Source organism: Urocitellus parryii, chromosome 3 (assembly GCF_045843805.1).
Source record: "Urocitellus parryii isolate mUroPar1 chromosome 3, mUroPar1.hap1, whole genome shotgun sequence".
NCBI classification, from domain to species: Eukaryota; Metazoa; Chordata; class Mammalia; order Rodentia; family Sciuridae; genus Urocitellus; species Urocitellus parryii.
In genome coordinates this window covers 189,767,318-189,793,957 of record NC_135533.1, presented here as the reverse complement: position 1 = coordinate 189,793,957, position 26,640 = coordinate 189,767,318, and the positions used below count along the sequence as shown (strand labels likewise).

Below are 26,640 nucleotides of genomic sequence, written 5' to 3'. Positions count from 1 at the left end.
AGTCTAAGGAAGCCCAGAGCCTAAGGTAATGCTCAGTAAATCTGTGTTCCTATAACCTAGAATAGCAATGGAGTGGAGTGTATAATATATTTTCTTTTAAAAGGCCTTATACACTCCACTCCACTGCCAGATATATATATATTTTAGCTGTCAATGGATCTTTATTAATTTATTTATATGCAGTGCTAAGAATAGAACCCAGTGCCTCTCACACATGCTAGGCAAGTGCTCTACCATCGAGCCTCAGCCCCAGCCCAGATTTATATATTTTTTAAGTGGTTAAGATATTATTATTAGAGCTCTTGTTTTCAGGTGTTGGAATGAAGGATTTCTACTCCCATTTTCTTATCTCTCCTCTCTCTCTCTCTCTCTCTCTCTCTCTCTCTCTCTCTCACACACACACACACACACACACCCTGAAATGTTAGAACCCTGATGACCAGTGGATTAGTTCCTTTATTCATATCTTCACCAAATCTTCACCAAATGCTTGCCCTCTTCCAGGTGCTAAGTGCTTAGGGTTTATAACTGAAAAACAAGACAAAGTTCCTTGTAATCAGAGGTCAAGTTCCAGTAGATAAGTAAATTTGGCATTATATTAGAGGATAATGAGGGCTATAAAAACCAAAATGGCGCTGGGCATGGTGGCGCATGCCTGTAATTCCAGCAGCTTGGGAGGCAGAGGCAGGAGGATCATGAGTTCAAAGCCAGCCTCAGCAAAAGTGAGGTGCTAAGCATCTCAGTGAGGGGCTGGGATGTGGCTCAGTGGTCGAGTGCCCCTGAGTTCAATCCTCTGTACCCCCCAAAACAAAACAACAACAACAAAAAAGGCAAGCAAGGTAGTCTGGAATTCCAGGGGTGAAAGCCAGATTGCCATGCTGAATGGCGTGGTCAGGGCAGACCTCTTCATAAGTTGAGAACTGAGCAAACACATGGCAGGAAGAGAGGAACTTATCCAACTGACTCTCTGGGGGAAGCTCTGGCTTGGATAGCTCCACACCTCTTTTTTTTTTTTTTTTTTTTGGTACTGGGTATTGAACTCAGGGGTACTGGACCACAGAGCCATATCCCCAACCTCCCCAGCTGCTAGGATTAGAAGTGTGTGCCACCATTCCCCATTGTCTGTCCTCTTTCCTCCTCTATAAAATGAATATGGGCTGTGTTAGATTAAGTGGGTACTTTAAGGCAGACAGAACATGTAGAACACAGGCCTCAAAGCAAAGGGATGAGTGTCATGTTCAAGCAGCAGCAGCCGAGCTGAGTGCATAGGAGGAATTGAGGAGGAGAGCAGAATGGGGGTTAGAGAAGCAATGGGGGCCAGATCCTATATGACCTTATGGGTCCTTGTAAAATCTTTGACTTTCAGTCTGATTAAAATGAGGAGTCACTGTAAGGTTTGGGGTAGAAGATGACATAGTCTGACATATTTTTGAAGAATCACTTTAGATGCCATATTTAAGACCTTTAACAGTAATTCAGTCAATTGATGATAGCTCAGACTAAGGGGATATCAGTGGATGAGTGATAAGAAGTTCGATTATGGGTATGTGGGAAGGTAGAGACAATAGGATTCCTCATGGATTCCATGTGTGGTATGAGAGATATAGAAGTCAAGAATGACTTGGCTTTTTGCCCTGAGAAAAAAGGAGTTGCTACTTAATGAAGAAAATGGGTGGTAGAGCTTTTGTAAGGAAAGGTTAGATTTATTTGGGGGCATATTGAGTTTGAGAGGCCTATTAAACATCTAAGTGGAGATGTGGAAAAGGCAATTGAATGTATTAATTTGGGGTTCCAAATGGAGTTCTGGGCTGGAAAGATAATTTATAAGTCTTTACCATAGACAGACATCTCTCAGGATTGTTGGGGAGCAGTACAGAGAGATAGGTTCTAGAACCCCTTTTGGAATCCAATATCGGAGAATGCTCAAGTCCCTTATAGAAAATGGTGCCGTATTTGCATAAAACCTATGCACATCCTCCCATATACTTTACATCATCTCTAGGTACGCTTCTAAGGCCCAGTAAATGCCATATATAAAGTTGGCAACTGTATTGTTTAGGGAATAATCACACACACACAAACACACACAGACACAAATCTGTGTATGTTTAGTACAGATGCAATAAAAAAATATTTTTGATCTGTGGTTAGTTGAATTTGAGGAAGAAAAAATTGCAGAAGCAGACCCTGAAACTATGGAGGGCGACTGGGGATGGAATTTAAAGTAATGGGACTGGATGGTATCACCAATGGAGTGAGTGTAAATAGAAAAGAGGAACAAAGACTGAGCCGTGGGGTCCTCCAACATTAGCAGTCAGGAAAATGAGGAAGTAACAGTGGAGACCAAGAAGAAACAACTAGTGTGGGGGATACCACCCAAGAGAATGTGGTGACCTGGAAGCCACACTATGAAGGCTATCTAGAAGGAATGCTCAGTTGTATCACGTGCTATTTCTGGGTCCAGAGAGGCAAGGGTGCAGAATCACCACTGCACTGAGCAACAAGGGGGTCACTGACAAGGGAAGAACAGTTTCTGTGGAGTCACGGGGGTTAAAGTCTGATCAAAGTAGATCAAAAGAGTAAGAGGGAAGAGGCTTTTAAGACAGGAAATAAAATAAAATATTTTAGAGAGTTTTGCTGTTAAGGAGAAAAGATAAATGTAGCAACAGTTGGTAAAGGAGTGGAGTTCAGAGAAATTTCTTTCTTTTTAAGGTAGAACTAATAGTATGTGTATATGCTAACATGGATGATCCAATTATCAGAAAATAATTATATAGAGAAGGTGGGGAGCATTGTCAGAACAATGTCCTTGAGTTGTGGATAGGAGATGGGATCTACTGCATAGATTGTTTTAGTACAAAAGTATGGATTATCTTTCTGAAGAGTAAAAAGTGCAGAAACTGGAAACCGAGTAGATACACTAGTGGGAATCTGTAGAAGTTGTAAAGTCTTCTGAGGAGGGGAAAAAAAAAAGAAAAAGAATACAAAACAAAATATTAGGAATCAAAATGGCTTTGAATTTCTCCATGGCAGCATTACAATCCAACAGACAAGGAAGCAAGGCCTTTAAAAACCTAAGGGATGATCATTTGCAACCTAAAAATCTACATTTAGTGAAGATAGAGTAAATACATTTTCTTTTTTTAAAAATATCTTTATTTTTATGTGGTGCTGAGAATTGAACCCAGGGCCTCACGCATGCAAGGCAAGCGCTCTACCACTGAGCTGTAATCGCAGCCCATAAGTGCATTTTCAAATGTACAAAATGTGCTGGATATAATTTGCCCCTCCAGATTCTTCTCTATCCCACTTTGTGCTCTGGAAGGTATTCATACCTGTGTGAATTACCTTACTTGGATTCTCTTGTCCTCTGTCTTCCGATTGGATTTTGTCAAAGTGGGAGACACTGGCAGAAGACCAGGGGTAGCAAAAGAGAGGTCAGTGCTTTATCCCTTTACTAACACATCTCCAAAAATTTACACTAGCATTCAAAGTGTAAAATTTAGTTCTCTACTGAAATAAGGAATTAAGAAAGAAGACATGGGATTGAGGCAAAGGGAAAACCTAGAGCAATGGTGAAAGGAGACCATAGATGACAGCTTGGCATACAGAACAACCAATTCATATTAGGGCAGGCCAGAAAGCTCTTAAAGGTGGCCCCAAGAAGATGAAATTGTCAGAAAACCCAATAAGGATTTTGTACAACTTGGACAAGAATTTGACACCAAATTAGAGTTAAGGGCATAGAAATCAAAGTAAAAGAAAACCAAGATGGTTGTTAATTTTAGATGTAAGGAAAAAAAATAATTATAGCATAAGAAGAGCTTGCCAGGCGTGGTGGCACACACTTATAATCCCAGCAGCTCAGGAGGCAGAGGCAGGAAGATCACAAGTTCAAAGCCAGCCTCAGCAAATTAGTGAGGCCCTAAACAACTTAGTGAGACCCTGTGTCAAATTAAAAAATAAAAAAAAAATGGCTGAGGATGTAACTCAATAGTTAAGTGCCCGTGGGTCCAATCCCCAGTTACTCTGCCCCCCCCCCCAAAAGTATCTTAATTATACAGAGCATTTATGCAACAAAAATTTCAAGGGAGTACTGAATCTTCCCTTTTACAGACTTTCTTATAATATGTAAGTTTCCTATGTTTGTAATGTAGAGATTTTCATGGAAGGTATTTTTCATAATAGCATCTAGAGTTGTCAGGATATTTATTCTAACATGATTTGACTATGGTCATTTGACAGAGTGGAAAGGTAGAAATTCAAAATCTCAAATAACCAATTAACCTTTGATTTGTGTGACCTGGTAAATTCATTACCTAATTTTTCTATCCATTTCAAAGTATGAGTATGGCAAATCACAACACCTTGAATGCCTGGCATATAGTAGGCATTCATAAACAAAATTGAGGGGGAGCCCAGCTTGGTGGAACACACTTGTAATTCCAGTGGCTCAGGAGGCTGAGGCAGGAGGATCATGAGTTCAAGCCAACCTCAGCAACAGTAAGGCACTAAGCAACTCAGTGAGACCCTGTCTCTAAATAAAATATAAAATAGGGCTGGGGATGTGGCACAGTGGTAGAGTGCTTGCCTAGCATGCATGAGGCATTGGGTTTGATCCTCAGCTCCACATAAAAATAAAGATATTGTGTACACCTAAAACTAAAAAATAAATATTAAGGGGCTGGGGATGTGGCTCAAGCGGTAGCGGGCTCGCCTGGCATGCGTGCCACCAGGGTTCAATCCTCAGCACCACATACAAACAAAGATGTTGTGTCCGCTGAACACTAGAAAAATAAATAAATATTTTAAAAAATAAATAAAAAAATTATTTATTTATATATATAAAACAACAGTAACCTAAAGACTCAATTTCAACTGGGAGTTACTATCCAGCTTGCTACTATAGGAAGTCTGGCATTGTGTTCTGGTGCTTTCCCTAATCGTAACAAAATAAGGAATTTTAGCTGCAGTTCAGTAGGTACATCAATTCCAGGGGTTGGCCAGATAGTAATGGTTTGAAAAATAAAGGAATAACTAGTCATTAACAATAATTAACATGCATTCTGCACGTAAAATTTTCTAGTCACTGTTCTAAGCCATTTTACATGAATCATCCCATTTAATCTTCATAATAACTCTAGGTCCTTTTTAACACCTTCTTACAGATAAAAGAAACAGACTCAGAAAGGCTAAGTGAGTTGTCTAAAGTTACACAGCCAATAAACTGGTGAATCTAGACCTGAACTTTGATTAGCCAGCCTCCAAAGCCTTCCAGACTTCTAACTGCAATGTTAACACATAGCAAATACCATCTTTAGCTGTGAATTTTCTCACTTGCATAACAGCTTTGTTCAGGTCATACGTTAGCAAGTGAAGTTGTTAGCATCTTCAAATATGAAATGGTATGGAAAGTGTACAAAGGCCAGGTTATTTTAAGCAACTGCTCTTACAAGAGCTTTAAAACCATTATCTCTTTTGGAAGTGGGGCTCAGACATTAAAATACACTTAATCGGTAAAAGTTCTAACAGAAAGGGAGTTATTTGGGGGCTGCTTTAGTTATTCTGTGCCTACTGCATTAAGTGTGGGATAAACGGGTGGTGACTGGATAGATGACTCATATAATGGAGCTTTTCCAATCTCACGCGGACAATCTCGCAAAACATCAGGACCTTTCCATAACAGTTTTCTGTCACTCAGGGGCTTGGAGGCTGGGAGAATCTGCTCTTGATGTGGGTCTGGTTTGAGGAACTCCTCGCTACTTGAGAGGGAAGAAACCCAGGATCCCAGGAATACTGCAAATCCCGGCTGCAGCAACAGCAGGGCGGCCCATTTCTATCTTGGCACAGGTATAGGCTGGGAACTGGAGCCTGAATGAACGATGGGCTCTTAATGACTTTGGTGGAATTCCGCGCCGGTTGCGAGATTTATGGACCCGACTGAAGGGTGGAAAGGAGCGCTGCTCATTTGACACACCCAACCCACTTTTCCGCGCGGGATGCGCTTCTGCACCGCGAAATCAGCGGAATACAGACTGCGGCGGATACCGGTCCAGCCCAACACGCACGCGCAGCCCCTTGGTAACCGCCAGCCCGCGGCGCACGCGCAGTCCATCCTAACTCTAGGTCAGTCGCGGCCCGGCCCGAGCCCCGCCCCCGCAGGCCCCGCCCCGCTCCCGTGAGTTGAACACCCCATATCCGGGTTCCCGCCGCTGCCGCCCCGCTCATTCAGCCAGACCGGGAGTGGTGTGGTTCCCGACCAAAATGGCGACCGTGGGGCGAGTCGGCTCGTTCGGTTCCTCTCCACCGGGATTAGCCTCGGCTTATACTGGCGGCCCCTTGGCCAACGAGCTCGCGTCGGGCAACGGCGGCGCTGCAGCCGGCGACGACGAGGACGGGCAGAATCTTTGGTAACGATCCCACCCCTCCCAGGGTCCCCGCTGGCTTTCCCGGCCTGGCAGACGCCTTGGGGTCCCGTGCCCGCCGGAGCTCGGCGCCGGGCCCGGCCACTGAGCTCTCGGAGGAGCGCGCCCGGGCGCGCCGAGGCCCGGCCGTCCCTCCCGTGGTGCGGCTCCCGCCCCTCGTCCCTGGCCTCAGCCTGCGCCTTGCTTCCCGTTAGGTCCTGCATCCTCAGCGAGGTCTCCACCCGCTCGCGCTCCAAGCTCCCGGCGGGGAAGAACGTGCTGCTGCTAGGTAAGCGTCCCCTGCCTCGTCGCACCCCTCAGGGTCCACCCCGTCCCGGCCGGGGTCCCGGTGCGCGGACCCGCTCGCTCACTGTCTTTGTGCGGACAGCTCAGATCGACCGCGCCCCGCCTCCCGACCTGTCGCTGACGGCTGGGAAGTCAGGGAACCCCGTCCTCAGCCTAGGACCCGCGGGGACCCGCCCTCCCTCAAGTCCCTCCCTCCTCCTCCCTGGGATGTGAGGGTGGCCCTGTCAGCCTCCCCGGGGAGGAAGAGAATGGATCGCCCATCTGAGGGATTCTAGTGGCCTGGGGTTTACCTAGTATACAGAGACAGTTTTTCTTTCTTAACAAAAATAGGTAACAGGAAGCTGTCCGTGACAGCTCCAGTGCAAATGGCATGCCATTAATATTTAATAGGCGATTCTTTGTATAATTGACAGAGAAGGTAGAACTAAGACTGGTAGTCGTGTAAATGATCTTATTTGATTCAGCGTTCTCGGGTACAGTGTGCTTGTGTTGCAGTTGCTTTTTTAACCGTCAGTTAATAATGCTGAAATAAGCGAAGGGCAGTAGAACACCTTTCCAGTTCATTCCCTTCCGCTAAACGGATGTACTAAGGAGAAATGACCTAATGTCTCAATTTTCTTGATTGTTCTGTATCTCGTTGGTTCTCTGAAGTTATGTATTTTCATCCTTACTGAATGGGGGTGGAGGTAGAGGACTGGGGGAGAACAATTCTCAGTTTCACATTTTTGCAGGTTCAGCTCCTGCATCCTTTACAGGAAAGATTTCTTCTATATTTTAAAAATAAAAGATATTGAAGTTTGGTTTATAAGATGATGGTTAAATTTTAAAACTTTGGTATTGGTGTCTCAATACTTTTTGTCATGTAAATCTAAAAACAGGAAAGGAAACAAAGAAATGCTATTTGACAGGGTCCACAGTTTAATGAATTGTTAGATAGGAAAAGAACGATTTATTTTTCATGAATACTATAATGTAGAATACATACAAGTTGAAAAATTATCTTTTTACCTGTGTTTTTAACGTGATTGAAAGCACATAGGTTACATTGGCATAGATTGAATAAAGGCCTTATTATATACAAGTCCTTTGATTTTAAGCAGGTTGCTTATCTATAAACCTCAGTTTATCCATCTTTAAAATGGATGTTGTAGAAATAATAATGTCTGTCTCCTGGGATTGTGGGGAGGATTAAATGAGATAATGTTTGTAAAGTGAAGATAGCACAATGCCAATGTAATGGACTTATTTTAACTGAATTAGAAAACATTTGTTTGAACTCTTCAAAAACTTAATTGGTGCCTACATGAAGTGATATTGACAGGGCAGAGATAGGATCAAAAAGTTAAAAAAATGAGAAAATATTTTAAGTTTATTAATTTAAACAAATTACTAATTACTAAAAGATTTTAGACAAGATGACCTTATTAAAATTTATTTTAATTACTTTAGGTTAAATAAGACTTCTTTTCAAATACTGCCATTGTAAAGATAAGATTCCAGAATAATTTTGTTTTCATTTTATAAATTCCCTCTAGTTATTCTTGTATGTTAGATATTACAGGGTGGCTGGGATGGTTCTATTTTTGGTGAAACAAAAGTAGCAGTTTTCTTGGTGCCCTTAATTTGCACTGAGGTTTTATTCTTTTTTTTTTCTTCCCCTAAGACCCTTTTGACACTGAATCAATACATAAGACCTAGTGTACTTAAAGGTCCTAGACTCCTCCACTCCTCCATACTTAGAACAGATTAAATTTCCTTTTTATGAACTGAATAGTTCAGAAAGCCCCATCTGGTATCAAGTTATATGAGCTGGAAATTTAATATTTTTCTTTTAGTACCATTGGGATTTTCATAAAATCCTTTTAGCTTTGAAAGACACTAGTAACTGTTTACACAAATAGCATTAATTTTCTAGAGTACCTCTCAAGATTTCTTAGAGAAATTTTACAATCTCTTATGGCAGTGTTCAGGGTGTTGTAATAGAGAAAAGAAATATGCAAGTAGAGATTGTGGTTTTCTTTGTAATGAGTTTGAGGATGTTAGGGAGATGCTTGGACCTAATATAGGTCTTTCATGAATGATCATACTCTGGAGTCCCATATATAAAAAATCCAACCTGAGACCATAATAAGACTTTACATTTCCAGAAGTAGCCCAGTGTAGGAAAGATGATATAGGCCTATGTAACACCCCTTGCACACAGACACATACACACATATATGTACACGCACACACACATAGAAGTTGCAGTTATCTTAGATTGCTAAATGACCTCGCTTCCCAAGGGGAGAATGGAGTCAAGACTAGGAATATGTGTATGTATGTTAGCTATTCTCAAAACATTTTCATACGAATCTCTATTTACCCTCTTACCCCTCCCCAATCTGGGAGGTGAATGTAATCACCAGTTTATAGATGAGATAATAAATTAATACCTTGTAAGAGGGTTCTCCAAGGTCATACTGCTGTAAAATTCATATATTTTGTGACTCTAGCATGACTTTCCAGCTTGATAGAAGTCTGCAGGGAGAGTGCCAGGTACAAAACTCTTCTTACTGTATTGCTATCCTCTACCAAAAGTACTGGTAATTATTGTCATGGAAAAGCCAAATCTTTTTTTTTTTTTTTTTTTTTTTAGTTGTAGATGGACACGATACCTTTTTTAAAATTTATTTTTATGTGGTGCTGAGGACCAAACCAAGTGCCTCACTTGTGCTAGGCAAGTACTCTTACCTCTGAGCTTACAACCCCAGCTGCTGGACCAAATATTTATGTAACTTACTGAAGAAAATAACTATGGCCATGACTCTTGTGTTTAAGTGTCATTCAATCTACCTAGGCCTGATTCCTGCCAAAATCCAGGAAGACTAACATTTATGTTTAATCTCTTTCTTTTCTTTCATACTGGATATTGAATCCAGGGGTGTTTCACTACTGAGCTGTATCTCCAGCAGCCATTTTGAGACAGGGTCTCAAAATTCCAGGCTGGCCTGGAATGTGGTATCCTCCTGCCTCAGTCTCCCTAGTAACTTAGTAACTTTACAGGCATGTGCCACCAGGCCTGGCTTATTTTTTTATTTTTATTTTTAAAATTTTTTTGCAGTGCTGGGGATTGAACTCAGGGCCTGTTGAATGTAGGCAAGTGATCTACCACTGAGCTACATCCCCAGGCCCTAAAGTGTGTTTCAATATTAAAGGTAGGACTTCTTGTGCATGTGTTTTAAATAGGTTTAACTCATTGTAAATTGCCATTTAAGAACTATTTTTCCTCTTTGTTTTACATTTAATAAATTTTACTATAATTAATTATATTTTTCTAGCTACCTTTAAGTGCATTTTCTCTATATCTTGATTACTTTCCCATGTTTTAGTAAGAAAACTCCCAAAGGAAAATAGCAGTATTCCTAACATGGAACACTTAAATGTACTAGTCATGTAAGGATTGTTTACATACTCTATCACCATGAAGATCAGGAACCAGACACAAATCCGTTAAGTAACTTGCTAGAAGGCAACAAAGAAAGGCAAAAGTCAGGATTTGAAATTGTACATTATGGATCCAGAGCCAGTACTCCTAATTTGGTAAATTGAGATTTGTTTGAAAATGCTAATCTGTATGCTAACCTATCTCCCTAAAGGAAAAGAGCTTTCTTTGTGGGAAAAGCAAGAGGGTATTTAGTAGTAAAGAAATTTTATCTGCTATTCCTCAGTGTGTCTGTTTCAGCACAAAAGTGTCTCATTGATTTAGATTAATTGAAACCATTGTCAACCAAGATATATATGTAATCATGGTTCCCAACATTTTAGTAAGAAAAGTCCCTAAGGAAAATAATAGTAATACCTAACATGGGGCACTTAAATGTACTAGTCCTGTAAGGATTGTTTACATACTCTCTATCACCATGAAGATCAGGAAACAGACACAAATCTTTTAAGTAACTTGCTAGAAGGTAACATAGAAAGGCAAAAATCGGGATTTGAAATTGTACATTCTGGATCCATATCCATATCTATCTATAATGCCTGGCTTTATAGATAGGAGATCTGTATCACTTTTTTTTTTTAATTTATCTATTGGGTTTTTTTTTTTTTTATTAGTTGTTTGTATCACTTTTTTGATTTGCAGGTAGTGTGAATTACCAAGAGCTACCTGGCCTTTTGGCAAGTCATTTAAGCCTCATTTTTCTCATCTGCAAATTTTAAAGTCTTAGGATTTAGGGATCTCCAAACCCATAGACTGGTCTAACATTTTTTTTTTCTTAATTCTAAGTCTTGTGTTTATTTTTAAAGAAGTATTCTAAACCATATTACAGTTGGGTTTAAATCAGTAAAAGTATTCCTTTGCAGATTGGACTGTTTAATTTTATTCAGAGAAGTTTAGAGTCTCTATATTGTTTCTTGAAGGCATTAGTCCAGGGTGCTGTGCAGCCAAAAAAAAAAAAATCTCAAAATGTTGAGTATCATCAAGGATTATATTTGAAAGTCTTTTTTTTTAAACATAAATCAGGAAGAAAACTAGCCTATATTATGCTTGAATTACTGCAAATAGGGTATCTCAGGGTATACACAGTGGAACTAGAGAGCTGTTCAGAAGTAATGAAGTAACTTGTAACCATGGAGGGAGTGCAAGGCTTAATATGTGAGGGCTGATTTTAAAAGTAATAAAGAATGTTTAGTCTGAAACTATTAATCTTGTGCAGAGATAGAATTAAAGATCACCAAAATTCCATGACTGGTGGGAAAAATGGATTTTTATTAGTTGAAGTACGTTAATGGTATTTTCTGGCATGATTGGTTATGGGAATATAATGTAAGGAATAGAATTTCTCATATAATACTGAATTGTTGATTTTCAAAGAATTAACATAAAATTTCTATGTGTTTATCATGTGTTACTGCCACTAAAATAGCAAACATAAAGTGAGAGTCAGGTGACATATTTTAGTGTTTAGTGTCAGCAAACTTTTCTGTACAGGGCCAGATAATAGTGTAGGCTCTTAAAGTAATATGGTGTCTGTTGCAACTGTTCAATTCTGTTCTGGTAGTTCCCAAACAGCCACAGACATTATATAAATGAAATGAGCATTCATTTCAGTGTTTCAATAAAACTTTAACTACAGAAACAAGCAGCAGATTAGTTTGGGCCTGAAGTCTGTGAATCTTTGCTTTAGGTTATTGTGGTCATCAATTTTATCAATAAGCAAAGATGCCATTAATAGAGGTTCCTGGTTAGTAGGTTATGGTAGTTGGTACATATTAGGTGCTCAGTGAATATGTACTGGATGAATGATGAAAAAGTTTTACTTAAAGAGTCATTGTTATTCTAAGTGGAGATACAGTTGAATATAGATTTAAGAACTGAGGGGAGTTCATAAAATATTTCCCACAGTGCTGTTGTCGAAAACAGAAAAAAGAGGGGCCGTCTGGGGCTGTAGCTCAGTGGCAGAGGGCTTGCCTAGCATGTTTGAGGCACTGGGTTTGATCCTTAGACCACATTAAAAAAATAAACAAATAACATAAACGTATGATGTCTATCTACAACTACAAAAAAAAAAAATTTTTTTTAAACCCAGAAACTGGCCAGGTGCTGTGGTGCACACTTATATTCCCAGCAGCTTGGGACACTGAGCCAGGAGGACCGTGAGTTCAAAGCTAGCCTCAGAAACTTGGCAAGGCCCTAAGCAACTCAGTGAGACCCTGTCTCAAAATAAATACAAAAAAGGGCTAGGGATGTAGTTCAGTGATTAAGCACCCCTGGGTTCAATTCCTGGTACCAAACAAAACAAAACAAAACCAGAAAATAGCTGGAAGAATCACACATGAAGATTGCTAGAATGGTTATTCAGCTGATGTGAAGTCTATATGAGAGAGAATGTCAGCAAAAGCACTTTGAATATGCAAAAACAGAAAAGAAGCTTGAATTAGGAAAAAATTCCAAAATTCAACATGGGATCCCGTCACTAATGAGGGAATAAAAATGTGCTAATCTATTTACTTTATTTGTAATATCTGGGCAGTGACTGTTAAACCTCACAGATTATCTCTATATTCATTTGTTCACCAAACATTTATTAGAAGTATGCTGTGCAGAAAACGTTTTCCTGGGCCATCTGTGGAAAACAGGGCTGATTTGGTCCCTGCCCTCCAGAACCAATAAACTGGGGAACAAAATTCAAAGTAGTAAAAACCAAATATGTCACTATAAATGGAAAAGGTGATATATATCTGAGTAAAATTTTGTTAAGCAGGGTGGGAAGGAAAATACTGGGTTGAGGAAACATGTGAAAAGGACCCAATGCATGCTGCAAAAGGCTGAGGCAGTTCAGGCATGATAGAAGGACCCAGAGGCCCAGGATCTGAAGTTCAGCCCTTCCTGTCTTTGGAAGCTGTGAGATTATTTCATACTTCCTTGGATTAAAGAAACCAAAAGATATTAAATGTAACACACCTCAAAGTTGGAAGTCATTACTTAAATTATAAACATAATGCATGTTTCTTATCAGAGAAAGAGAAAAATAGAAGATAAAAAATGAAAATAATGCATGATTCTACCACCTGGAGATAATCAGTATTTTTTCTATGTGTATATTTGTTTTCTTAAAAATAGATTTATACTTTATATATCATTTTCTAATAAGATTTTTTTTCACCTCATGTACTATGGTTCACTTCATGAAATGTGGTTGTTTTTGTTTTAACTTTAAAAATTATACATGCTCAAAAAAGACAGCTTGAAAAACATCAGTAGTAAGAACAACAACAATACACATAAACACAGCTCCCAATTACAAAGTTGTTCTCCCATCCCTGAGGATAATCACTATTACTTCTGGTGCAAGTCTTCCCGAAGCTGTACTCAGTGAACAAGTGGAATAGGATCCTTTCATCCCTGTTCACTATTTTCACAGCCCCTGTCACATTCTGCAAGGCTTTCAAAAATGTCTGGTATACTCAGAATGTTGTAAGTGGGCACAGTCTCTCACAACACTTACCTTTCCCTGCTAGAACTTTGACCTTGGAATCCCCCTCCTGTTATGTACACCCTTGGGCAATCCTGCCCACAAAGTGCTGCCCACAGGGTTGGGCTGTTACTAATAGAGGATGGTTTGGGCTATGAGAGATTCTGGTTTCTTCCTTGGGTGCTCGCTCTACCCTGAATCAGCACTTGGAGAAGGCCAGCTGCCATGAATGGGGACATGCAGCCTGTGGAGAGGCCCAGTGGTGTGGAATGGAGTCTCTGCTGAGGCCTCCTGTCCACATCCATAGGATAGCTTGGAAGTCCAGAAACATGATTTTATTTTCATGTTAATAAATATGGATTTATCCCTTTTGTTGACTGAGTAGTATGTATGGCTGTACTGTAATTATAACTGGTTGATAGATCATTATTGTTAGACCTTATTTTCCACTTTTCCCAGTATTATCTTGGGGATTAGTTGCTAGAAGCGGAATTGTTAGGTCAAAAGTACATATCTTTTAAATCTTTATATATATTGCCAAACAGTCTTCTAGGAAAGCTATACCATTTTACGTTTCCACCATCAGTATATGGATATATGGGTATTTGTTCAGGATAATTGCCAACACTATTATTTTAATCTTTGCTTGTGTATACCATATTTATTGATAAAAACCATTGCTTTAGTAGAATTTTGTCTTCTGGAGCAGAAGAACTATTAATAAGCATTGAGTATTTATTGGCCTTAGTAAATGTTTATTGAATTAAACTAAATGATTTTTTTAAAGATATTTTTTAAAAGATGGACACAATATCTTTATTTATTTTATATGTGGTGCTGAGGATCAAACCCAGTACCTCACAAGTGCGAGGCAAGCGCTGTACCGCTGAGCTATAACCCCAGCCCCAAACTAAATAATTTTAATTCATATGTAGCAGGAGTAAGGTAAATGATTAAGAATAAATTATATTTTTAGTGTAACATGGATTGCTGAGTGATGAAATCAAAGGTAGGGCTTGGCCAGCTGAAGGATAGGAGCCATCAGGTGTTGTGCCTGTTACTTGTGTTGGGTGTTCTGCTAGGTAATTTATTATATAATATGTTAACTGTTTTACCAAAGAGGGTTTTAAGCCCCGGCTTAGCTAGGTTTCAAAATCGGGTTGTCTTTATATTATATAGCTCACTCCTTGGTATTTTGTAGAGGTGTAGTCTTGAATAGACATGCATAAAAGTTAACTTGTAATCACCAAGTCCTGCAGGTGGGGAGTAGACTCCCTGCTTTTATTCACTGAGGTGAGGGAAAAGATGCCCTCTGTGAAATGGGGAGCAGACTAAAAGCTCCCACCCATCTGGGTCCTCCAAATAACCTAGAGAAGGCCATATCAGAAGAGCTGAACCCAAAGTAGTTCAGTGAGGTCCCTCGTAGTTCTTGTCACCAGAGTTTTCAGATGATTTATTTTATTTCGCACAAAGCCAAATTTTTAAAAAAATATCAATTTTTCAATGTTACTTTCTCTTACATATGACAAATCAGATATATGATAGGTTGAAATTCCTTCTCTACTGATTATCATGATGCTGTGGACCATAATGTGTCTTCTAACAGCAGTGTGGAAATGTGAATCAAATCTCTACAGAGATAGCCGGTGTCTGGCACATGAGTGGGCACAACTCAGAAAGATTACAGTGCTTCAGTCTACATAGGGGAGGAAACTCAGAAAGAAGAGGCAGTGTATTGCTTAATTTCACCCATTGTCATCCCTTTTTATCCTTCAGCTAGTACTGCTTTACCTTTTAGGATTATTGGAAGGATTATATGAGGTGTTGGTAAATCACTTCAAACAGTGGCATCCTTTGGAAGTATTCAGATTAGCAGTTGTCAATGGGTTATGTGTTCTTAAGTGTTTTGCATGACTACTCATTTTCACATGACTCATATTTTCTTGTTATCTTTTTAATGCACTGCTGGTATCTTACAAAGAAGTTATATTTCTAGTGTCTCTCTGATCAAGAAGCAATGAATGAGTGAGTGACTTGAAAGACTATGACTGGAGGACTGAAACTTTGAGGTCAGCCTGGCAACTTAAGACTTTGTCTCAAAATAAAATAAAAAGGGATGGGGTGTGGCTTAGTGATAGAGTGCCCTGGCTTAACAGTACTGCAAAAAAAAAAAAAAAAATAGTAATGGATGACAGTAATGTTTAATCTATTACCTGTTAGAGATCTGTCAGGAAAGTAAAACAGTGTCATAAGCATGGCTTTAAATTTCTATGGTTTGGGCAACTTTGTGTGAATTTTGAGATTTGTAATCAATTTTGTTTTCAAATTTGAGCTGAAATGAGAACTGATGGCCTTGTATGCTTTGTGGTAAAACAAAACTTAAATGCTTGGATCTTATACTTGACTTACAGAGAATAACTTATTTTTATGGGAGATAGACAAATAATTTGTAATGCAGGTTTATTTGCTGTGGAGAATTTCATTTTAGTCTGATCAATAAACCTGTCCTCCTTTGGTCCATCCATGGTCCTGTGGGGTTTGGACCATGGTCTGTGTTTGAGTGGTCAGCAAGCTAAGGATGGCTTTTTGTTTTTCCAATTTTTAAAGCAGTATGGGATGAAAATATATGACAGAGACCTTAAGTGGCCTGTTAAAATATTTAGTGTCTAGTCCTTTACACAAAAAGCTTCAGCATGTGGACACGAAAATAGCTCCATTATAATAATATTAATCTAGTGAATTGTTTTGGTTTGTTTTTAAAATACCTTTAACATAAGCTCTTCAAGGGAAAGAAAGGAAGAAGTGCTGGGGAATAATATTGGCCAAATTATATTTTGTGCTTGTATGAATATGTAACAACAAATCCCACCATCATGTATAACTATAATGCACCAATAAAAAATAAAATATGCCCTCCAACAGAAAATCTAGTATACAAAATGAAAATTTAGGTAAAATGTTCTGTACTTTATAGGAGGGCTTTCATATGGGCTGTTTAAACAGAAACTCTCTGCTTATATAAGTGTATATATAGATCAGTATTTGGCTGGCAGACTTAAAGCTGGTGTGTCTGTTTCACTGCCTGCTGCTGGCCAAGGACCTGAAGATAGGCTAATTTTTCAGCATTGTCTGAAGTTACACAGGCCCCATTGCTGTACTTGCCACTTTAAAAGTATATTATTTGGGGGCTGGGGTTGTGGCTCAGTGGCAGAGTACTCACCTACCATGTGTGAGGCACTGGGTTTGATCCTCAGCACCACATAAGTGAATGAATGAATGAATGTGTTGTATCCATCTACAACTAAAAAAAATTTTTTTTAAAGAGTACTACTTATGAAGAAAAAAATACATATGCAGTTATTTCTACTTTATTTTACTCCTCAAACTAATAGTCTATAAAATATTCTCCAAAAATATATTGTAATTTAGAGACTTATGTTTCTTGAATAGTTTGCCCTTAAAAATAATTTTTAATAACCCAATCAATAAATAGGCAAAGGAACAGAACAGACACTTCCACAGAAGAAATACGAATGGTCAAAATATATATGAAACATGTTCAGCATCACTAGAAATTAGAGACATGCAAACTAAAAGTGTACTGAGATTTCATCTCACTCCAGTCAGAATGGCAATTATCAAGAATAAAAGTAACAATAAATGTTGGTGAGGATGTGGGGAGAAAAGTACCCTCATACATTGCCAGTGGGACTGCAAATTGGTGTAGCCACCATGGAAAGCAGTTTGTAGATTCCTTAGAAAACTTGAAATGGAACCACCATTTGACCCAGCTATCCTATTCTTTGGTCTATACCCACAGGACTTAAAATCAGCATACTGCAGTGATGCAGTCACATCCATGTTTGTCCTTCAGTGGATGAATGGATAAAGAAAATGCTATATATATATATATATATATATATATATATATACACACACACACACACACACACACACACACACACACACACACAGTCACAGTAGAATATTACTCAGCCATAAAGAAGAATTAAATTATGGCATTTGCCAGTAAATAGATAGAACTGGAGAATATCATGCTAAGTGAAATAAGCCAGTCCCCAAAAACTAAAGTCCAAATGTTCTCTCTGATTTGTGGATGCTAACCCAAAACAAGGGAGGTTGGGGAGGGGAATAATTAGAAATAGATTGGTCTAGACAAAGGGTAATGAAGGGAAGGGAAGGGAAGGGAAGGGGGAAGGGAGGTGAATAGGAAAAGACAATAGAATTAATCGGAGATAACTTTCTAGCCTTGTATTTTATACACAACCAGGATAACTCCTTACAAGAGTGGGAACCTAATAGAACAAGTTATACTTTATGTATGTATATTCTGCCAAAATACATTCTACTGTCATGTATAACTAAAAATAAAAATTAATAATAATTTTAAGTGTCTATCAGTTTCAAAGGATAGGCATCCTGAATTTTAACTTTTTTTTTTTTAATGTTGCAATTGCATAGTAGAATAAAGGGAGAAGGTTCATGCTTATTATTTTTGTTTTGGAGGTACTGGTGATTGAACCCAGGGTCTCAAGTGTGCTAGGAAGTGCTGTACTACAGAGCTACACCCCCAGCCCAGGATGGACTTTTTAGTATCTTTAAACATAGTCCAGCTTGGCTGTGGCAAAGTAGCTTCCAACCAGCAACAATGACTGAGAAAAGTTTCTTCCTACATTTAGTGAAGGAAGAATGAGCTTATACTATTAATTGACTGGTTACTGAATGAGATAACCCATTGAGTTTTGTATGTATGGATAATGAAGGATTTTAATAGAATGTAAGGGATTGTCTATACATGGGACACATTTCTGTTTTTGATGAGCAAGCACGAAGTACCTGTTAGGAAATAATATGACATTTTCTAAGCGATTCAGGAGTCTAAGACAAGAGTTTGAGGCCAGCCTCAGCAAATAAGCAAGGCCCTAAGCAACTTAATGAGACTCTGTCTCAAAGAATAAAAAGGTCTGGGAATGTAGCTCACATTCCCAGAATCCCTGGGTTCAATCTCCAATATGGGGATGGGGTGGGGGTGGGGGGGGACAGAAAAGAAAATAATAGGACAGTTTTTCTTCTCTTTAATCTTCTTAAAAGCTAGGTCTTTATATCCTGCTATGGTTAAGAGAACCTGCCCAAAAAGTATTTGTTGAATGAGGGGATAGACTTGATATTCTCTGCAGGAAACAGACCCATGATGTTATGTGATATCCTCAGTGTGTCTGCTGCTATTGGGAGTACAAAGGAGGGTGCTTAACCAAACTTAGGAGTCAAAGAAAGAAAGCTTCCTAGAGACCTGAAGAATAAGCTTGGGTTTTCTCAAGTGAGGGGAAGGGAAGAATATTCTAAAGAGAAGTGACACCCTATGTGAAGATTTAGAGTTGGGAGTGAGTGATGCTTCTCTGCTGCACTGGAAGAAGTTGCTGGAAACTAGATATCTAGAGCTTAACATTGCAGGTGGGGGACTGGATATGATAGAGGTGGGCAGGAGAGGTAAAGGGGACTTTGTAAGAAGTGTTGACTTTTATGTCTTATCTTTTACCTGCAAGAGCCGTGGGAAGACCCTAAAGGGTTTTTCTCCCATCTTATGAAAATTCCAAACATAGAAAGTAGAAGGAATTTTATAATTAATCTTCATGAATCCCAACTTAGATTCTGCCATTAACATTTAACTACATTTGCTTTATCAGAGGTGTCCTAACTGATTTATTTCAAAATATGTTGTAAATATCAGGAGGTTTCCCTCTAAATACCTCTGCATACATATCATTAACCAGAATTCCTGAACAATCTTAAGAGAGAATGGCCTGATAAGATTGCTTTGGGAAGACCGCTTACCTGTAGGACAGGAAATGAAGTGTGGCATACATTTAATGCTTATTTGTTTTTGTTTGGTTTGTTTCTGGTTTTGGTACTGGGGATTGAACCTGGGGCCTCACACATGTCAGGCAAGCAGTCTACCACTGAACTTATACTTCTAGCTCTCCCTACTTCCCCTTTTTGAGACACAGTTTTGCTAAGTTGCCCAGCCAGGCCTCAAACTTCAAATCCTGCCTCAGCCTCCTGAGTAGATGGGATTACAGGTGTGCACCACTGTGCCAGGCTAATGCTTATTTTTGAGTGATATATTTACAGAGTGAGAAGACAACTGGGAGGTGGCCAGGAGTTAATAAGCTTTTTGCTTAAAGACAACAAAGAAGACAGATAATATCATTGAAAGCTGTATGTATCTTTGCAGATATTTCAGATAAAAAAAACCCCAAGATTTTGAAGAATCTTTGTCTTCATTGGTCTTTTCGATTTTTCATGAAATAGTTCTATTCTTAGGTGTACATATTTGCCATCAAGACAATCATGTCAGAGTGCATTTAGGTATAAAGTGAAAGTCGTAAAAAAGTCAATATAATTGAGGTGTAAGACTTATGAAAAGAAGAAATGGGCTTAAAATATCTGTAAACTATATGAGTGTAGATTTCATCTAATTTCCAGGTATTATTAGAGTTGACAGATGATAGATGAGAGAAAAATAGTTCTTAAAAATTTTGCTCTCATATTTTGTTTCACTAAAGCAAAGTGCTTCTTCAAACATTTTGAGAAACTTTCTCTTTGCCAAGCACTGGTTAGGTTGTTAGAAAATTCTTGGGATTAGGGAGTCAAGGGAATTGCATTCCCAAGGAAGTTGACTTGGCTTTGGGGAGGCTTGAATTCTTACCATTCTATCAATCTTTGTGGCCATGGCCTCAATTTCCTCATCTATAAGAAGATCAGATTTTGCTCAAGTCTCTGATAACCCCAGATGCTATGTTTATGAAATCTTTATTCTCAATGTGATCACTTCTGATTTTTTTTAACAGAAATGAAGAATTTTGAAATCATAAGGTGGGGAAAAAGTCTCAAACTAATGTTTAACATATTACATTTATTTGACCACATATTCTTTTATTTTTCAAAGTTTATTTTAAAAAAAGAATTTATAAGGTGCTGAATGCTAAGTATAACTGTCATCATTTAAAATTCCAGAAGAGAGAATCTCAGAATGGTATTTTCAGAGAGAATCAAGAGAAAAGGAATATCCACCTATCACTTAGTTATTGCTGGCTTGTACTGACACACTACCTGACAACTGAGTAGGCTGAAGCAGAAGGATCATAAGTTCCAGGACAGCCTTGATGATCTAAGGAAACCCTGTCTCAAAATTAAAAGGGCCAGGCATAGTGGCACATGCTGTAATCTCAGCAGCTTGGGAGGCTGAGGAGGAGGATTGTGATTTTAAAGCTAGCTTCAGAAACTTAGTGAGACACTTAGCAACAACTCAGTGAGACCCTGTCTCTAAATAAAATATAAAAAAAGACTAGATATAGTTCAGTGGTTAAGAACCCCAGGGTTCAATCCTCAGTACAGAAAAAAGTAAAATAAAATAAAAATAAAAAGGCTGGGGGTATAGCTCAGTAGTAGAATACTTGCCTAGCATGTGAAGCTGTGGTGTTCTATATTGTCTCCCCATCCCCTGAAAAATTACTTACAGAAGATGTCATTTGTTACAGGATATAACAAGACTTAACAAGAGCAGCAGCAATACTGGGAGAGAGAATCCTGGTGGTGATGGAGTTTGTATCTTTGATTCTGTAGCTACCCAGTTTTCTTCTATCAGATTACCTTTTTGGTTGAAGCTAGTTCCAGCTGGGCTTTTCACATGGCACCAGAAAGCGTCTTTAAATAATCCATGTCTTTTTTTTTTTTTTTAATATGTATTTAGGTGAAGATGGAGCTGGAAAAACAAGCTTAATAAGAAAAATTCAGGGAATAGAGGAGTACAAGAAAGGAAGAGGATTGGAATATTTGTACTTAAATGTACATGATGAAGACAGGGATGGTGAGAGTCAATTTATTTATTTTTAAAAATTTTTTAGTTGTTGATATACCTTTATTTATACATGGTGCTGAGAATCAAACCCAGTGCCTCACACATGCCAGGCAAGGGCACTACTGCTGAACTACAGCCCCAGCCCAATTTATTTCTTAATATACGTTTACTGAAGTCTGTTCTGAGGCATTTTGTTGCTCACCCTAGCCCTTGACCTTTCTTAGTGTATCATTTTTTACTAGACTCTGCGATATCATGCGGGGCAGTTAAGTACTTATGTTTATGTATACTTTATTGATCTGGGATTGGGGTTCACATAGTGATACTTTAAAGCCTCTTAGGGTATTATGGGGGTCATGTAATGATATTTTTAAATAGCTTAGGGTTTTCTGATATATAGATGTTAGCCTTCTGGCTGTCCATGAAGAATTTTAATTTCTCAGTTTATCTTCCCTCAGGTAGTGATTGTTTCGCTGATTCCCTTTTTACTTTTCCCCATTTTCTAATAATAACATAATCTATTCTACATTTTTTTCATCTGGTCAATCTTTTTTTTTCTTATATCAATCATTAGCCTTCTCATTTTTGTATATGATATCTTTAGTAGTCATGGCTTTATCTGCTCTTAGTAAAAATATTAACATGTTGGGCTGGTTATATTGCTCACCAGCCCACATGGTAGAGCCTTTTGCTGAGTGTGAGATCCTGGGTTCAGTCCCCAGCACCACATATGTATATACATACATAAATAAAACACATTATGTACTCTCTTGGCTTTGGGTTAAGATTCATGAAGTAAAGGTTGCTTTGGTGCTCTGGTGTGCCATTAAATAATTTTAGGCCTTTACTAAATTTGTAGATGTGACCTAAATATTTTGTTGAACTTTATCAAAGCTAGTTGATATCTCCTGTGGAGATGCCCTAAAATATCAAGTAGTATTGTTAGTTAGATGAAGTGATTTAATACTGTTGCCTTGGTAACTTTCTTTTGTCTGTTATAGATCAAACAAGATGTAATGTATGGATCTTAGATGGAGACCTTTATCACAAAGGACTCCTTAAATTTTCACTGGATGCCATGTCTCTGAAGGACACTCTAGTTATGTTTGTTGTTGATATGTCAAAGCCTTGGACTGCTTTGGATTCTTTACAGAAGTGGGCAAGTGTTGTTAGAGAACATGTTGACAAATTGAAAATCCCTCCTGAAGAGATGAAAGAAATGGAACAAAAGCGTGAGTAATCTAGAAATATAGGTTTCATATACCAAAAATATTAATTAAAATGTTATATTATGAATGAGGTTTAATGAAGGAAACAAAATTGACTACTGTTTTTGAAATCTAATTTGGATGACATGCTAGGTTTTAATATAGTTTTAAATTGGAGACATACATGATGGTAAACTTTGACTAAGGTGCCTTTTCTTCTTGCCAAAAGATTGTGAGTGTTCACTTTGAGAAGTAATTTTTTAGGGGGAGAAATAGGAATCTTTTTTCAGCTGCTCATTTCCAGAAGTTTTATTTCTTGATAGTAATCTCACCAACTTTGTTCAAATGAAATATGCTTGAAAAGATGTTAATGACATAAATAAAAAGATGTTAAGATGATTGAATTATTTACAAAGTACATAATACATTTTGCACATGCTCTTATGAATAGGAAATTTTCATAGAGATTATGAAAATGAAACAGGATTATTTCTAACAGGTTGTAAACCTGAGAGTTCTTCACTTGCCATTGTTGAACTTTGCCTAAGGAAATATGTAGATGTAGATGAAATTGTTTATTACCATTAGCCAGTGATAACTTTTAGGGGTAAATTTAAATGTAAGGAAAGAAACTTAAAGGAAATTTTTGTCAAGTCATTGAAAAGGATGTCTAATGCTTTTAATCTGTACTTTTTCTCCCCTGTTGACCTTGGCCTATAGCATTGCCACCCCACCCCCCACCCCTGAATCTAATTTATACTAGAGCAGTAGTGCTCAGCCTGTGGTCCCTGAACCAACAGCATCAATATCAGTATAGCTGGGAACCTGAAAGAAATTTTCACCTCAGAGTACTGAACGAGAAACTCTTGAAGGTGGATCCAGTGATCTGTGATTTAACAAGCTCTTTGGGTGATTCTGGTACATGATAAAATTTGAGAATAACTGTTAGATTTCAACCTCTGATCTTTATTAAAGATATTAGCCACAAGAGCTGCTAGTGGTATGTAACATGACCCTGGGTTCCTGGGGACTCCTACTCAGCTATTCAGGATTCCCTATTCCTTAATCTCATGTAATTTCAGAAGTTTTCCTCCATAGGAGTCAATATTCATAATCCATAGTTAAGCAACTAGTTCATAGTTGCTTAAAAAATAACTTTTTCTCTAATTATGTAAGTAATATACTTACCTGTATTAAATTTCACAAAATATGCCTTAGTATATTTTTTCTGATATTCTTTTTATTTCTAAACTGAAGTTTTTGATTTTCTTCATTATCTCTCTCTTAATGTTATTTTCTTACAGCATTAAGTATTTAAAAACTTGACATTTTATGGGTCTGCACAGTATATCCTCACATTCTGTTTTTGTAGTGGATAAATTTCTTTCCAGATATGTTGTTTTGCTTTTAAACATGAAAAACAATGTTAAATGGAAATTCCTGTGTTTGTACTTCCCTGATTGTGTCCTTGAGAATTCCTAGAAAGGTAATTACTGAGTCAAGCATACATTATTAAGACTTTCAACATATTCAATTTGTTTTTTTTAATTTACTTTCTTTTAAATGATAATTTTGACAGTCTTGCAAATGATTTCAAAAAGTTTATCTGCATTGGTAATAGCTCATTAATTTTTTATTAGGTTTAAAGAATGAACTTGGTACAAGATTGAGCTTATGTAAAAGGAAACCTGAATAAAGGGCTTAGAAAAAGAAATAAAGAAAAGTAATATTAGAAAAAGTTATCTAGCAGCTGGGCACTCATGCCTGTAATCCCAGCCTCTGGAGGCTGAGGCAGGAGGATCTAGAGTCCAAAGCCAGCCTCAGCAACAGCAAGGTGCTAAGCAATTCATTGAGATACTGTCTCTAAATAAAACACAAGATAGGGCTGGAGATGTAGCTCAGTGGCCAAGTGCTCCTGAGTTCAATTCCTGCTACCACAAAAAGAACAGTTATCTAGCAGTGTGGGTTTTTTTTTAATTTAAATTTTTATTTTATTGCAATACCAGGGATTGAATCCAGGGTGCTCTATTACTGAACTACATCTCCAGTCCTTTTCATTTTTTATTTTGAGACACGGTCTCACTGTTACCAAGGCTGGCCTTGAACTTGTGATCCTCTTGCCTCAGCCTCAAGTTGCTTGGATTACAGATATGCATCACTGTTCAACTAATACTGTATTTTAAATTGTAGGATGTTTTTTCTCCCACATTTATTTATTTTTTATTCTGTAGTACTCATCCTTTCAGAGAAGGTAAAGAGTCAAAGGTATAGTATAACTTGTCCAAAGTCTTTTTTTCACAGACTGAATCAGACCTACATAGAGCTCTACTCTTTGAATTATCAGTGCAGTATTGTGGCTCAAAATTATTACTGTGGTTCCAGTGCCTGCATACTCTTCTATGAAACATTTTTTTTTTTTTTTTAAATTTTGATACTGAGGATTAAATCCAGGGGCACTTCGCCAGATGAAGGTGCAGAGTCATGAACTATACCCCTAGGCTTTTTTATTTCTTTGAGACAGGGTATTGCTGAGTTCCCCAGGCTGGCCTTGAACTTGCAATCCTTCTGCCTTAGCCCCCCTAGTCTCTAAGATTACAGGCATGAGCCACCATGCTGGGCCCAGAATAGATTTCTCAAACAATTTTTTGTTTTTTCTCTTACAAAAAATTAAGTATAAACTCGAGTAAACTATATATTTAAACTATGGCAGAAATAACTATGTTTACTTTTAATTTCAGTGATTAGAGACTTCCAAGAATATGTAGAGCCAGGAGAAGACTTTCCAGCCTCTCCTCAGAGAAGAAACACGGCATTGCAGGAAGACAAAGACGACAGTGTAGTTTTACCTCTGGGTGCAGATACACTTACACATAACTTGGGCATTCCAGTCCTTGTAGTTTGCACAAAGGTTAGTTTGCTTCTTACAGATTTTACTACTGATACTCACCAAGCAATGAACAACTACTTTGTTTTCCATGTTGTTTTGGAGTTGCATTAGTTTTATCACATAGAAATAATAGTTTTAAAATATTTGATGGTGCTTAAATGTTTGTTAATTTGTGACTAAAAAAAAATTTATTTCATTGTTTTCCTAGACATTTCACTTGTAAAAATGTTGCCCTAGAGTTAAGTTGCTTGTGTCTATAGAAGATGAGGTGTAGCTTTCAGAGCCATCGCAAAAGGTGGGCAGAGGTAAAAGTAAATCTTTCAGTTCTAATCCCCACACACCAGAAAATTCTGGTGTAGCAGATGACAGTGTGAAGGGAAGGAAGGTACAGAGTCATTATGCTGCTTCAGTGTTATGCATTTTTCCTTTTCTTGGCTACAGCTTCTGTGATCATGATCATAATTGTTTTAAAGTGTTACTTAAGATACTTAGTGATTGAATTTCATTTTCATAATTTCAATTAAACTTCATTGTACAGGCAGTATAGTATACATAATTACAGGTGAAACGATAGTTTATTAATTTTGTAAAATTTTTTTAAACATTACATTTTGATATATTAATATACTTAAAATGGACTTATAAACATCTTGAAGCACCTATTATGATATAAAGTTGGTAGGCAATTATCTAGGGTTTCTTACTTATTAAAAAAAAGGTGATTGGGTCTGGGATTGTGGTTCAGTGGTAGAGCGCTCGCCCAGCACATGTGAGGCCCTGGGTTTGATCCTCAGCACCACATAAAAATAAAATAAAGATATTTTGACCATCTACAACTAAAAAATTAATATTAAAAAGGTGATGATAGAGCCAGGCACAGTAGCACATGCCTATAATCCCAGTGATTCAGTGGTCTGTTTTTGTATTGTTTAGCAAACAAGCTATTTGTTGGCACGTTTGCCTGTTTTATGCCTCAACTTTTCTCATAAAAAGCAGT

The 26,640-nt window shown here is 38.0% G+C and overlaps 1 protein-coding gene across 1 annotated transcript in view; it reads left to right on the top strand.

Moving 5' to 3' along the window:
• Positions 1-6,199: 6,199 nt before the first annotated feature.
• Positions 6,200-26,640, top strand: part of Dync1li1 (dynein cytoplasmic 1 light intermediate chain 1) — a 33,919-nt gene continuing 13,478 nt past the window's right edge. Inside the window, exons 1-5 of the mRNA XM_026405781.2 lie at positions 6,200-6,410; positions 6,620-6,693; positions 21,441-21,557; positions 22,550-22,780; positions 25,495-25,664. Of these exons, the coding sequence (XP_026261566.1) occupies positions 6,265-6,410; positions 6,620-6,693; positions 21,441-21,557; positions 22,550-22,780; positions 25,495-25,664 (738 nt within the window). The 5' untranslated portion in view covers positions 6,200-6,264. The remainder of the gene's footprint in view (positions 6,411-6,619; positions 6,694-21,440; positions 21,558-22,549; positions 22,781-25,494; positions 25,665-26,640) is intronic.